We start from the raw sequence: 15221 nt of genomic DNA on the forward strand, positions 1-15221 counted from the left end.
TGCGTTAGAGGTTAGTTGAGTTAACCTTGCTCTGGTCCAAGCGAGTCGTAGTAGTTGCCCTTTTGACGCGACACGAACCGCGCGCCACCTGTTGCTTTGTTAGCTCGCGCACGCGCTCGCCACGGCGCGGCTCTCCACTCCAGTCCTCTCACTCTCGTTGAGCTCGGCGAGGCGCGGCGCGCGGGGCGAGGCGGCAATGTTCACCGACGGCATGTCGAGGTTGGCGGTGGGGGTGAGCCTCATGCTGGCGCTCAGCCTCGCGCTGTTCCTCACCATCGCGGTGCTCCTCCTCGCCGACCTCTTCTGCTCCCACCTCCGCAGGCGCTGGATGCGCGCGGAGGAGGGGGAGGCGTTGTCCCGGCGGCGCGCGAAGCTCGGGCTGGCGGGGACGTCGCGCGCCGCCGCGGGCGACGACGACGCGGCGTCGGTGGCGACGACGGCGACCACCACCACCGCGCGCGAGGCGCTGTCGAGCACCCCGCCGTTCTACTACGCGCACGGCGTCATGCAGGCGGCGGCGGACACCAAGGACCTCCTCCTCGCCATCCCCAAGCTGGAGTCCGCCGTGTGGAGGTGGTCGCCGGCCCGGCGCTCGTCGCCGTCCTCCAGCTCCTCCGCCAACAGCGACCGCTTCGTGTGCATCTCCAACCCGGTGTACGAGCGGGGCGCCGCGCCCCCGGCCGACGTTCGTGGGGACACGGACACGCCATTCGAGACGCCCGACGCCTCGCCGTCGCCATTTGGGATCACGGAGGAGGTGGAAGAAGAGGGTGGCGAGTTCTCGCCGCCATTGTCCGTGATGAGGAAGCTGCCGCCATTGGGCGTCGTGGCGTGTCCCCCGCCATCGATGGGTTTCATCGACGGCCGGCCGTCTCTGGGCTTCACCGATGGCCGGCCGTCGCTGACGGCGTGGTCGGGGACGGTCACCGACACCAACCGGGCCTCCTCGTCGTCGTCCAATCTCACCGCTCACTTCTTCTCTTCCTGGTCACCCAAGTGACAGATTGGAGGATTACTTGTAGTATCCATATGGAGTATTGATTTAGCAGTAGTGCAGTGCTTGTTAGCTAGAGCTCGATTGAATTCATTGATTTTCTCTCTTTGATATGTCCGGTCCTTCGATTTGCTGGGTTTTGTTGGTTTAATCTAGCAGGTTTTCTCTAACAATAACTAACTTTGTTTGCCTCATTTGCTCATTTGGTTTGTCATGTTGATGGATAGAATCATCGAAAGTGTTACTCAAAAAATATTTTTGTGGTGCAAACAGAAATGATCGAGCGTAAATCATTTGTCTTAGCCACGCACTTACGCCATGAATAATATAAGCATTTGCAGTTTTTCATCGTTCAAACTTAGTACTACCTTTTTCAGAAGACCGATACAGGAGAGGGGTCAAGTCAAGTGATCAGATTGAGGCTGTTTCAGTTTCAGAGATTGTCCTCAGACCTCAGACAAGTCTGCATTAACTTTGCAAAACAAGGTTCTATTGCCTGAAGAATTGTACTACATATAAACCACAAAAAGCACGCTGTCAATCGGTTCCTAATTAACACAATTTTTTGATCGCAACAGAAAAAGAGGGATCTTGAGGAAGAAGAGTGCCAATGCATATCTCGGGTTCTCCAAAAGGAGGGGGGCGAAGAAGACCATTGCCGCATCGTTGGGAGGCTCTGAAAAGCCGTGGCGTGTAATTATTTTACCCGTATGAAAAAAGCCTGGCCGAACGAGTGAACGTGCAATGCCTTTGGGGCTTTGGCAGCTTGAGTTTTGGTCGCTAGCTTAGCTTCCCCCCGCGGCGCCTGCTCCCATGCTGTTCCTCCTCCTGCGTCCTTGCGCTGTGCCTGTGCGCGCCTGCGCCTGCATGGCTTGGCGCTTTCTCTCCTCTGCTTGGTTTGCTCGTTCGCTCGCTCGCCCTGTCAGTGCAGTGCAGGCACTGTGCTCGCGCAAAGTTGAGAAACGGTGCGACGCGTGCTGGTTCTCGATGCCGTGGAGTACCTGCCTCTGCTCGTTGGTGGGTAACGACAGCGTCGCGTACTCCTCTCCTCTCCTCTCACATGTGTCCGGCAATGGCGGGGTTGACTCATGGCCATGGCGTCACGCGCCAATTTCCCGGACGCGCGAGAGAGGGAGATAGAGAGAGGGCAAGTTGTCCTGGACAACCCACCCAGGCGCACGGCACGATGAGCTGTGAATTGTTGTGATTCCCAGTTGGAACAGGTGCGCGCGGCCAGTTTTCTGTCTCCCGTGGACGGACGGAGGAGGCCGGCGGTCCGGCGAGAGGCGGCCGGCGCCGCCGACAGGGGAAAAGAGGGGCCCCTTCCGGCCGCGGTGCACCCGTTGGATACTTGTTAACCGTTAGATTAGAAATACACGGTCCAGATTGAGATGGACGGCCCAACCCTTTTTCGTTACTGCCTTGTACGAAGAAAGACACGGCTAAGAAAATACATAAATGCTATATACCGGTATACCGTCGGGACGGGATACCCCTCGTCCACCTTTCCCATCCAAAGAGGAACAAGGTTGAGCGCCTGAGCCGTGAGGAGGAGGTGGCCGTCGGCGATTCCGGCGCGGGCTGGGGAAGAAGACCCGCTCGGCAAGAGGAGGGCGCGGCCGCCGGCGACGTGGTCACCGGATTGCCGCCTGGTGCTCCAGCACCGCCACGCGCCATCCACGGCACCGCTGTTAACGCCCACCTACGGCTCCATCCGCATGGCCGGCTGGTGCGTCCTCCGCTGGCGCCCCAACTCCGTCGCCGGCGACATGGTCGCCGAATTGCCGCCTGGAGCTCCAACACCGCCGCTCGCCATCGACGGCGCCGCCGTTAATGCCCACCCCCTGCTCCACCCGCGTGGTCAGCTGGTGCGCCCTCCACCAACGCCCCCTCCGTCACGGGCCCTCTACAGTCGCCGCCTTCATCGCCGGCCGTCGATCCCGAGTCCGGACCTTCATTCTATCCATATGCTGCTTCGGAGGAGCAAAGAGACAAAGATGGGTGCAAAGAGCTTGTTAACTTGGTCATGTCTGGCTGTAGAGTGTGGTAGAATCATCTTCTACGTGGTAAGAATCGGATGATACCTGATAGGTATCATCTTCTATGTTGTAAGAATCGCATAATACCTAATAGTTATTATCTAATACCTCACAAGTATCACCTGATACGTGGTAGAATCGTATGATACCTGGTAGGTATCACCGATACTGGCTAGGTATCAGGACCTGATACATCGCAAGCATCACCCACCATGTGGTAAGAATCGCATGATACTGGTTAGATATTAGGACCTGATACCAACCCAGTATCATCCCATTTTTGAACGAGATACTGGTATATAAAAACCCTCAAAAAATAGTACAATTTGAGTTCCTCAACTATTTTTAGGTTGGATGTGATACGTGTCCTTCAATTGTAAAACTTAGGTATTTAATTACTCTATTAAAATCATGCAAAATGACTCACTCGACTGGTTTTGAGGGTGTTTTGGCTAACATGACGTCTATATGGCAGCCAAATCACCAAGGGAAATAAAAATAGAGAGTGGGATCCAAATGTAACCGAATGGGAAAAATTTAAAATTGTAGGGCCTCTATGTCAGCACCCACTCTTTTTTTCCCCTATGTTCCTTTTCTGTTTGCCGCCTAGTGGTGTAAGGTTGCTAGTGAGCTCTCTCGACTCTGCAACGACTCGTGAGTCTTAGGATGGAAGCTACAAAAGAGGGGAGCTGTTGCTTGTTCCGTCTCTCTTCCTCCCACTCAGAAGGAGCCTTCGAGTCCCGCACCTTGCCATAACGAGGATGGGAGGTGCGACGTGAGGACGAGGAGATGTTCGTGCTAACGGAGCCAATGACACTAGCACTACGGAGTACTTGAGGAAGGAGGAATCTAGATGTGTGTATAAGCAGCGAGGAGTACTCGAGGAAGGAGGAACAAGGAGGAACTCTACACGTCATGGTGCAGTTCGAGGACGGCGCAAGGGTGATCCACTGGTGTCATCTTACATCATCGAGGTTTGCTCAAGATTGTTTGTGTAGCGATGAGATAAAGAGAGAGAGAGGGGGGAAAATCATCGTCAGTACTATCAAGGGAGTTATTTTACACCAGTTTTAATAGTTAGAGGCATTAGTTACCTGGTTTTGCGATTGAGTATATGAATCAGATCCAACCTATATTTGAGGGACTCATATTGAACTTTTTTTCTCGCTATCAATGGTAGCTATCCAAATTAGGCCCATACAAAATGTTACTACCACGCAGATGGCCGGGAGAATTTACTATTTGCCACTCTCTCGAAATGCCAGTGCTCAAATGCCACTCTTCCAAATTTTTATTCCCAAATACCACCGGACCCACATGTCAGCCTCACTCAGCATCGGGTCCCGCATCACTTTCGTTTGAATGGAGAGTGAGACTGACATGTGGGCCCGGATGGCATTTGGGAATGAAAATTTGGGAGAGTGGTATTTGAGCACTGGCATTTGAGAGAGTGGCAAATAGTAAATTCCCCCGCAGATGGCCCGAGCACCACATCGATATCTGTGAAGCGGACCATGAGGCTGACCAGCCGAGCCGACCACCATTCGCCGGAACCCTAACCCGCCAAAACCCAAAATCAAAATCGCCATCTCGGCGAAGAAATCCCCAAATCCACCGGCGAAGCCCCACCAAACCGATGGCGTCCCACGCCGCCGTCGTCGAGATCATCGACGACGACGACGACGACGACGACGACGTCGCCGCCGCCTCCACCCCTCCCGCCCTCCACAAGCGCTCCCATGCGGTCGCCGCCGCCGCCCCCGATTCCCCCGACGCCTTCTCCCCTTCCCCTCCAGACCCGAAGCGGCGGCAGCTCGCGGCGTCAACCATCGTGCTCGACGACACCCCCACCCCTCCGAAGCGGCGGCCGCCGCCGGTAGCTGCCGACCGGTCCGCCTCCGTGGTGGCAGATACGCCCCGGTCGTTCGTGCCGTGCTCGCTCCGCAACCGCGCCATTGCTGGTGATACGCCCGATTCTGTTCTCCCGAGCCCGTCGTTCCACCTCGACGCTCCCGATTCCGCGACCCCTGGCTCGGATGTCCCGTGCTCCGTCGGGCTTGACGACATTGTTCCTGAGACCCCGGGCTTCAACTCCCCACGCTTGGCTCGTCCCCCGGCCGTGCCTGGCTTGACGTCTCCTATGACCGCGAGGAAATTTTCTGGTGAAGTTTCTTAACTATTAGATGCATTCCTTTCGAGTTTTCATGAATTCTACCGGCCTAGGTTAAGCTCATTTGGCTTCATCCATTGAATTTGCCGTGTGGCAAAATAGACAAGGATTAGGTCCAGTTCTAGTCATGGAGCGTTGGAGCTTGTAGCTCATTTCTGTGTTCTTTTTCTTGGCCTTTATCATTTATCAATATAGCTATTCTTGGTGATTTATGGCAGGGGTTTCTATACAGTTTTGAGAAAACTTGTTTGCAACATTCTGAATCGATTTGTTGGGTCATTTTGGTTTTAACATCAGGTGGAATCAGACCTAAATCCTAATGATTGCAAACATTTCGATGATTAATCTGTCCTTAATAGTAGTTTGGAATTACCAATAAACAAAGTGTATCTGACTATTCTTTCGAGCATCATTTGTTTCTTTACTCTACTTGATATATGAAGGGTCCTTAAACCTTAAGTTACATGTTGGACCCAAATGACACCTGTCAAAGTTTAGAAAGTGCACAGATTTTTATCAAGAGGAGGAGGCAGAGATTTTTTTTCTTAAAAAAAAACTCCACTAACTATTGCTTTGTTGACGACACAGCATGTCCACTTGTAACTTTTTTTTTGGGTTAAGATTTATCTCCACCCTGCTTTCTTATGTGGGAGGCAACTGAGCGATCACATTGATTAGTAGATGACAGCATGTTTAATATTTATTATGGTTCTTATGTGGAGTAACTCTCTTTCTTTCTATTTTACAGGAGTATCTTGTCCAATATCTCTGGATAGTGATGACGAATTGGATGACACTGTATACAGGGAGTCTTTAACCAGGACGCCAAGCAATATGGCGAAGCCAGAACACGCAATTCAGCCTTGTACTACTTCCTGTACTGATAAAGTTGAGAATACAAAAAGTACAGATAAGAAGGATTATTCAAAATCAAATGTTGGATATCAAACAAACAATTCTGCATGCAAAAATAATGGTAAGAAAAACCTAAAGTGAGGACAGTAAAAATAAAATATTTGACACTCATATGTGTTGTAAAATCCTTTTAGTATATATCTGGTTGTAAACAATGTAGATAACACATTATTGTTTAGTGTATTGACTATGTATGCTTTTGTTAGGAACAACCAGCTACAATCAACCCCCTCGTGCTAATTCTCCTTGTGAAGATTCTACCTTGAAGGAGGCTGATCCTTTTATCAATAACCATTGTCCGCAGGTATGTTAACCTAAGTGGTTTGTAATTTGATCTGTTATAAACGTTGAAGCATATTTTTATATTTTCTAGGCAGAAATGTCATGGAAATGATATTTGACTGAATCAGAAGAATGTATGACCTAGTATGCCGTTAGGCATGTTAAATTACGATTACGCTGTTGGAGATCATATTGTAGTTTTAGGTGTAATTAATTGTTATGTGAGTGGAAATAGCTGAGACTTAAGATTATACAACAAAGATATTGATCAATCCAAAAGACAAAAGTTACACCTTAATAGCTGTATATGTATACTAACAAAAAAGGAGATGTCTTGTTTTTGAAGGAAGAAAATGCCCTACCGATTGAAGAAAGGAAGAAGAAACAACAGGTGTGGCATAAAGAAAATCTTCTTGTTTCAAGTTTCACAAATTATAGGTTTAGCTTTGAAATTCTTGTTCTTGCATGATATAGGAAGAGAAGAGACTAAAGAAGGAAAAGAAAGCCAGAGAAATCGAAGAAAAAAAACAAAAACGACTGGTTTGAAATCTAACAGAAGTGTATTTATTTATTCATGCCATGATCTAGAGATTAACAGAGCATATTGTTTATTTCTAGGAAACCAAAAAGCAAAAGGAAGCTATGAAAGCTGAACTAGCAGAATTGAAGAAGCTGGAGAAAGAAAAAAAGAAGTGGGAATCAGGGAAGTTAGCTACAAAATGTATTGTTGCTGAGATTGACTCAAGTGTTATTGAAAGTGGCTCAGTTGGAGGTGTGTTAAACAAAAGTAAGTTAATTAATACTAGTAATGTTTGTTCATTGTCTCACCTTTCTCCACTGCTCGGATTTCCAAACAGGTCATCTTGTGCAAGGATTTCATGAGAAGGGCCTTTGTTTTCGAGTAACATCTAATTCAATCAAGGGGTCAATTTTATGGAAGATGCAAATTCCTAATGAGTTTACCCAGGTACCGCTTACAGGATAACTTGTTTCCTTTGTTTACCTTTTTCCATTAGAAATTGCATCCCTTTATTGGTTCTTCAAATGTTTTGTTGGCCTCAACCTTATTCTGGCATGCGTACGTTGGTAAAACTTGCGCCTCCAAAGTAAAAGAAAAAAAAATGATATATTTCTACTTAAACGGTTGGTTTCATCCTTATAACCAACGCACAAATGCGTTCCGGGTGTTTTTAAAGAGAGCTGCCTGTGTAATTGAACAGCCAATGCTGCTTCCTCAGGCCCAACTCCTAAAGAAGATACTTTTATTCACATGATAGTTAATCAATCATGTTCAATCAGTGGTTTCGTTGTACCTAGTTAGATGTGGAGTGTTTTCCCAAGCCAATGGCTGCTAACACATTCAGTCAAACTTGATACTTTGTCCATTTTGCTAAATTGGCTGAGTATGTGCAAAGAATATTACCATTATACCATACAGAGGCGATCTGCCACTCTCAGAATGAACAATTACACATCATAGTAAATTTATAATTCTGTTAGCTTATGGGAAAATTGAAAGGGTTAAATTTCAGAAGTATCAACACCAAAATCGTTTTACTGTAGATGAGCATGAATGGTTGCAAAACATGAATGGTTGCAAAATGCATTCACAGTGATGTGGTATCAACCATAAATTCTAGACAGAAAGTTAGAGTTGATCAAAGAATGGGTAGTCAGGTAGAAGGTTCTCTTATAGAATTCATCACCCTTTGCTGCTTTCATGTTTTGCTTTGAAGAAATTAAACCATTTTTATGGGGTGCCAGCCGATAAATCTAGATAAAAAAAATCTCCTATTTGATGTATATATACAGTTCCACAAAAAGTCACGGAAGACTGCGCATTTGACTGGTATCTTCTTGTTTTCTCTGTGTAAATACTGGCGACACAGGAAAAATATCCTAAAGTGCCATACATTTGTGCAGGACCAAGCTTCAACATCACAAGTGCCATATATTCTCTTTGTGCTTCAAGCTGAGGAATTCTGCGATCTTGTAAGTGGTGGTACATTACTGGATCATGTTCAGAAAGTTCGAAGACAGTATCCAGAATTCACAATTTGCTACGTTACTAATAAACTGATGAGCTTCATAAAAAGACGGTTAGTTCCTGGAAGTATGGATTATCTTATATTTACTGTTCTTTTGGTCTGAACTCTGCTTTAAATTCTGATTTTGTGTTCAAATCATGTTGGTTTTTCTTAGTGCATGTAAGTTCAGTGGCAGTCAACATTAGTTTTGTGTGCTAATGTTTCTTAATTGTCATTAGTCTATTTTTGCTTGAACTATACGATCACATAGTTTTGGACTGCTGGTACTTTATGGCTAATGAAAAGCAGCATTTCTGAGAAAAAGCATTGTACTCGCTCCGTTTCACATTATAAGACGTCTTGGCATCTCAATCCATCATCTAGATTCACTAATGTATATATGAACTTGGACACATATGAAGCACATACATGGATCCATGCATGAATCTATTCAAAATCCAAAATGTCTTATAATGTGAAACAGAGGAAGTAATATGTAATATGTTGCACTGTTCACACCATGACAAACACATACGCACAAGACTGGAGAAATATGCATGACTCTCAAGGTTTGGAAGGAAAACATAGTTATGTGAGGTATTGTTTGTGTTTGCCTATCGTCCTGCTAAAATCACCTTCTTTTCATGCCAGTGAGCAGAATCAGTACAACAAGACCACATCAAATTCTAATAGTTGGAAGCGTCCACCAGTGGAAGAGGTCTGTTTGCAACGCTATCAATTTCTGTTCTGAACTACTACTGTATCCTGAAATGTCTCATATTCTTTTAGGCCTTATGCAAATTAGCGACACACTATGCTAGAGTGCGCTCAAGGCACTGCACAGATGAAGCTGAAGTGACAGAGCATATTGTTGGCTTGACATATAGTCTTGCGAATTGCAAGTTCAGGCAAGTTACGTTTGACAATATAAATACTTAACACATTCTTCTGGCCAATATTGTGCCTTTCACGCACATTTGGTGCAGAAATATTTTTGTTGTTTCACTCAATGAACAACCAAGTCCATGTTTTGATACTGTCCCCTGCTGACTGTTCTGCAGGAAACCATTGACATGGTTATCTGTGCATGCTAATGGTTCAAATATTTCTAAAGGTTGCGTTGATAAAGATCGGATTAAGAAAAGTGCCTGGTAAGTTGTGCTTAGAACTGTATACTGAACCAAATTTCCATTTGTTGCTGTATGCTTTGCCTTTTTGTGTCCACTAATTGAAATAATGTTCCTTTCTCTATATACAGTACATTAGATGATTAGAAGAAGCACATTTCACAGTTTTCATCTTGTGTACAAGGTTTACTTGCAGTTTGCAAAGTATGGTGTTGATTCAAGTTCTGAACCAGCATTTCTGAATATTTCTATTTGGTTGTTGCTAAACTGATGATCCTCTATGAAATCTAGCCTAGCCTGTCTAGGTACCTCAGATACATTTAGTATTTGATCTAATTCTTTCCTTTGGTACTTTGGTACAATCAAATCGAATTGTTCAAATCAGAACTGACAGTGTTTGTAATCCAACCTTGTCTATAAATATTTTGTGGCACTTCTTTTCTTTGTAGATGACATCATCTATTCAGCCAACATCGGATATCAGCCAAGCTTGGTTGATGTTGGTTTGCAAGCTATATTTACATTAACGGTTTAGCATGGTGGTTAAGTGATGCTTCTGTGGACCCGTGGATGGAGACCATGCATGGACTTTTGGATTTTCGGATTGTGTGGCCTTTAATTTTTTCTGATTTTATAGTAGAGATGTTCTGACTATGTGCTACCTATTTTAATTGTGACAACTTGATAATTTTGGTCCCCCATACTTTTGACAGTTCTAGCTCCCAACTATGCATTCGAATATAGTGTTCTTGGTTTCTTGACAGTTAATGATTTGTAGAGTGTCACTATGCTAATTCTTCAAATCATCTGTAACAGGCTGAAGTCTTTAGTTGCTATTCCCGGAGTCAGTCCAGGACAAGCTATTGCAATTGAGAAGAAGTACCCGTCCATGAGATCACTACTGAATGTGTATATGGATGACAGTAAATCTGTGAGTGCTGCCCTTTTGACAGGTTCTAAATAAGACTAAAAGCTAGGCATTGGCTTTTCGGTTTTCTTGACAGGTTCTTTGACAGGTTCATGAAAAAGAACATTTGCTTGAAGACTTGAGGTTGGAAGGTCCTCTGGGTGATTTTAAGAGAAGGCTCGGACCAGCATGCTCTAAAAAAGTGTACACAATTCTCATGGCACAAAATGGAGCGGCAGAAGTGGAAGTTGATAGGCGTGGAGCTTAGCTTAGCCTTCCATGCTCACATCGTCCTAAATCATGAAAGGTCGATTTTGTATTTATGGCCCTTTTGTCCATATTGTTTAGATGAAGCTTCAAGGTAGTTAATGTGATGTTCTTGGTGCTGAAGCCATTACTTGTTATGGCTGGCACTTTAATGTGCTCTCTACCCATCGATAAAAATGAAATTATCGTAAACTGAAGACATGACACAACTTCTGCTAGATATCTGGATGATAGGCTGTGATACCCTATTCTGTGTGATAGCAACACGATAGGTCCCAGCAATTTTGCAACTTTTGTAAAGTTCGTGACTATTGAGAAAGGTTCAAGTAAATAGGTTGGTACTGGAACCTAAAAAACATATTGAACGGCACTGCATTTGTGCGTGTCGGCAGTGTAATGTATGGTACCTTAAGGCGCAGCCGTGCACTGTACGATTACTCGCATTAATCAACTGCTTGTGGCTACCGATCTTGATCAGAGTACAACTACAGGTAGCTAGATTTCCAGTAACTTTCGTTCAGAATATGCTTTTTGGCGATTTCATCTATGGTAGTAGTTGGTAGCTGTTTCACTCTATTCTGCAGAATTTGTTGCAGTCGATCAGATTGCCCTGTCCTGAATTTCCACAGAGGCGTGATTCTGCAATGTACCCAAGGATCTATACCGTGCAAGCAAACGTACCACCTCAGCCGAAAGAGGGATAATTCTTCAGAAGAAACGCTTAAAAAATGGAGAAGATAGGATGGAATTGATGCGTGGGAATCACAAGACTGTTCATGAAATCCTGGTCCTGTTGCAACCCAAACGATCTTCCCCATCAGCACATTGCCAATGCCAAATGAAGCCTGATGATTCACCCGTTTCATCATTTTGCCTAGTGAGAAAGGATACAATCTAATCTCTTCATAGAGATGGTTATATTAATCTTTAGGCTGCCGGTGCCTTGCATTTGAAGCCGACATGTGCCTTGGGCAGTGACGCTGTGTTTCAACATGCACAAAAGGATGCCCATAGGCAGATTGTACGCGATTGTCGGAAACCCACTTATCATCACATGCAGCATTTGCAAGATTCATGGCATTGTTGAAACCGCTGGTTTTATGTTTCTTAAGCGCAATGACAAGTGTTTTTTTTATTAATTCGAGTATCTTAGGCAACCCTTTGGTGGACCAACAAAAAATGGGGCCCCAGCCACACCCGTTCTTTGCTTGCTATGATGAGGTCATGATGCAATTTCACAAGGGGAGAAGTTTACATTATCCAAGCACTCTAGCTTGTGATAGACATGGTCCATCCTTAATTATAGTAAGGTAGCTTCACCCATATCAATTTCTTTACTTGTTGGGTGCTTGTTGGTTCTTGATTGGCTGGCTGTGTGCTCAAGGTTCCTTCAAAAGCAGTAAACCCACAATTTATTAGTATACCACGGTAAAAAAACATTATATCATACGAGTTTGGTCTGCTTTTGTCTTCCCTGCCTCTGCGAATAACAACACAGCTAAAGTCATCTTATTTGAACATACATAGTTTGCATGTCACAACAAGGCAAAAGTAAAAGCTAAAGGGGATAAACAAATCCTACGAGAATTGAATATATTCACATGGATACGGCATCATGCACAGGTAGACGCCTAGATGGTAGTGACCGGTGAACATTCTTTACAGGCAATCCTTGGCACATAGCCACATCTCATCTGTGATTCTTGATGATGAGAAGTCATCGTCCCAAAGAAAGGAATCCCCAAGGCATGGCCACTACCTTCACATGACCCTGTAGCCATATCATGCTTGGGCAACAGAGGCAGCAGGTCACACTAGTCACTCACGCACACAACTAGTAGTAGTACCTTCACATGCTTTGCTACTAGTTGTATGACCGTATACCTACTCCGATACAATCGAGTATTCGCTTACGTGGTTTTAAAAGATTTGTGTGGCAGCTATAGGCTATACGGCCCTTAGGCTTTAACATGTCCATGTGCCTTTGCTTTCACCAGGAGAAGACGAGAGGAGAGAGAGCCCCGCATTGCCATGCATTTGTCAGAAGAAAAGAAGGAGAAAGTTACATGAGCCCATGCTATCTGGCTCCGATAGAGGCATACAACCACTGGGTTAAAGGGTAGGGGGCACTTGTATATATTGCTGTTTTGACTGTGATAAATGCCATCGCACACACCAGCTTTCAAATTTATGGACATGTTCTTTCAAACGTCCACAGGTTTGAAATTTGTGGCATATGGTGCCAGTTTTCCAGGGTGTCCCCTCTCCTCCTCCTGGTCATTGTCACGGCCGTCGCCGGGGTCAGTTGGGTCGCTGCCGGCTAAATGACAGGTGAAATGGAATGCAAAAGATGAATTAACAAACATCTGCTGTTGGGTTGGCGACGTAACGTCATGGCACCGATGCGTGCGGTGCCCGTCCCAGCATGTCACGGTGTCTGTCACGCACGCCCGCTGACAAGGAGAGGGGGGGCCGTCACGGCCAGCCCCAAGATTTTGTTTAAGATGACGAGATCCCAGTCGATTGGTCACATGGTCCAGCTCGCTGGATTACTCAGTTTGTAATCAATTCCCCACTAGTAGTAGTAGTAGTAGTCTGAATCAAATCAATTGCCGTGGTATCCTACCTCTCCCAGCGGCTACGTAGTACGTACCGCCGTGTGCCCGTGTCCCCGCGTTGCAACCAACCTAGGAGTAGTAGAGAAAAACGGGGAAAACGCCGCTGCTGGCTGCTGCTTCGGTGTTCCACCGCAAAGCCGAGCGGTGCGAGCGATTTCGCGAGGCGCGCGCGACGCGGGAGGCAAAAGAACGTGAGAAACGCAGCGCGATCGCGTCCCCGCCCGCACGATGGTTGGACGGATGGCGGGGCGGACGCTGTGCGCCAACGCGACGACGGAGCGCGATCACGAGTGAGAGGAGAGGAGAGGCTGCAACTTGCGTAGCGCCTTGATGAATGCGGGGGAGAGGAGGCGTAAACGCGGGGCATGATTGCGGTGATATCTGCGGCGCACCAAGTCTCGTGACGTAATTTATAGCCAGATTTGGTGCACGCCTTGTACCAAAGCACCCCCATTAATCCCACCCCCACTGTCTTCGCCTGTTCCGTGCTGCAAGTACCACCCATTTTCGGGGGTCTACATTAATCACGTGTTTAGTTATCACCCACAAAGCCACAACCAAAATTAAGTAAGCTGTGGCATTTATAAAAGTGTGACGAATAAATTGTTAATCATAAAATGGGGTAAAATTAAATATATGATATAGGGGACATCTATTAAAAATGTGTAACAGGTCATAATATAAACCAAATACACGTCTAGCAAACTGTGACAGCTAAAAATGGGAAGTGGCAAAGTGTTCACAGTAACCAAAGTTTGGTACTAATTTTTCAACTTATAGTTTTTCGCGCATAATTTTCTCGAAGGGTTAAATGATATGTTTTCTAAAAAAAATTATATACTAAAGTTACTTTAAAAATTATATTAATTTATTTTATAAATTTTTAAGCCAATATTTAATTAATCATAATATACAGAGATTAGTTTCCAACCACATTTGCCGACACAGCCTAAGTTAGCACACGGGAGCAGAGCAGAGGACAGAAGAAAACAGGCAGCAGCATCGGGGGACATGAGCCCGTAAGTACGTACAGTGAAAACGCCGGTTCCCAATTAAAATTTTATTACCCATTAGCCCATGACGTGAAGTAACCAGGCAGCCCTTCGCCCGCGTTGGGACAGGCGCGGCGCGGCGCGGCACAGCATCCAGGCCCGGCAGGCAGCAGCATCAGCAGCTCGAGCCGCCCGCTCGCCTGCAAGAGCGCGAGCACATGCCTGCTTTGACACAGCAAAGACAACACCGGAAATTATGATGCTGCTTTGCACCAACGAATCGCGGTTTCCGATGCCACCACCGAGGCGTAGAAAAAACCGGTCTATTCCCCACGAGTCCATCGCGATGGCTATAGCTGATGCGTCCGACGTTTTTGCGCCGGAAAAGAGAGAGAAATCAGCAGGAAACCACGGCAAATTCGCAGGCTCCATCATCATCATCATCCGGCACCGGTGGATGGATGGATGGATCGTGCGCGCACTGTGCGTGGATGAGAGATCGGAACCCAGAAATCCTACTAGTCAATTTGGTTGGCGATGGTCCAAGGAGCAGTGCTGCTGTTGATGCTTATGACTCGGCCGTTTTTTTCTTTCTTCCAGGAGAGCACTAGCATTGTGGCCTGGGAATAAAGGCACTTTGAAGAAGCACCGTTTGCAGGAGATAGTTGGAGTAGTTTTCTCATCGTTTTTTTCTTTATAAATAAATATGTATATACTGCTGATCCGTCTGATGTGTGTGCACGCATTGACTGCTGCTACTTGAGCAAACAAGTGATGGATGCTGCTAGGTGTGGTGATAAAGCTGATTGACTTCAGGTCACACAGAATGGCAAATAAAAAATGGGTCCCTTTCTGAGTTTCCCTTTGCTTTTGTATGCTACGG

General features: G+C 46.0%; 2 protein-coding genes across 2 annotated transcripts; both read left to right on the forward strand.

The window, feature by feature from the left end:
• The first annotated feature begins 59 nt into the window (after window positions 1-59).
• Window positions 60-1188, forward strand: LOC4337212 (uncharacterized). Its single transcript, XM_015779857.3, has one exon. It carries the CDS (start codon window positions 197-199, stop codon window positions 998-1000), a length of 804 nt encoding a protein of 267 aa, XP_015635343.1. The 5' UTR covers window positions 60-196; the 3' UTR covers window positions 1001-1188.
• A 3371-nt stretch (window positions 1189-4559) lies between these two features.
• LOC4337213 (crossover junction endonuclease EME1-like) lies at window positions 4560-11238 on the forward strand. Its single transcript, NM_001419899.1, is given in 13 exon segments — window positions 4560-5195; window positions 5952-6179; window positions 6325-6422; window positions 6747-6791; window positions 6875-6940; window positions 7019-7172; window positions 7258-7367; window positions 8324-8499; window positions 9079-9145; window positions 9217-9335; window positions 9489-9578; window positions 10371-10485; window positions 10571-11238. Coding segments are annotated over 13 exon segments (1953 nt in total). The 5' UTR covers window positions 4560-4669; the 3' UTR covers window positions 10730-11238.
• The last annotated feature ends 3983 nt before the right edge of the window (window positions 11239-15221 follow it).

Source organism: Oryza sativa, chromosome 4 (assembly GCF_034140825.1).
Source record: "Oryza sativa Japonica Group chromosome 4, ASM3414082v1".
Lineage (NCBI taxonomy): Eukaryota > Viridiplantae > Streptophyta > Magnoliopsida > Poales > Poaceae > Oryza > Oryza sativa.

Excerpts from the sequence above, each read along its gene's own strand:
- LOC4337212 (XM_015779857.3), top strand. The coding sequence starts at position 197 with ATGTTCACCGACGGCATGTCGAGGTTGGCGGTGGGGGTGAGCCTCATG.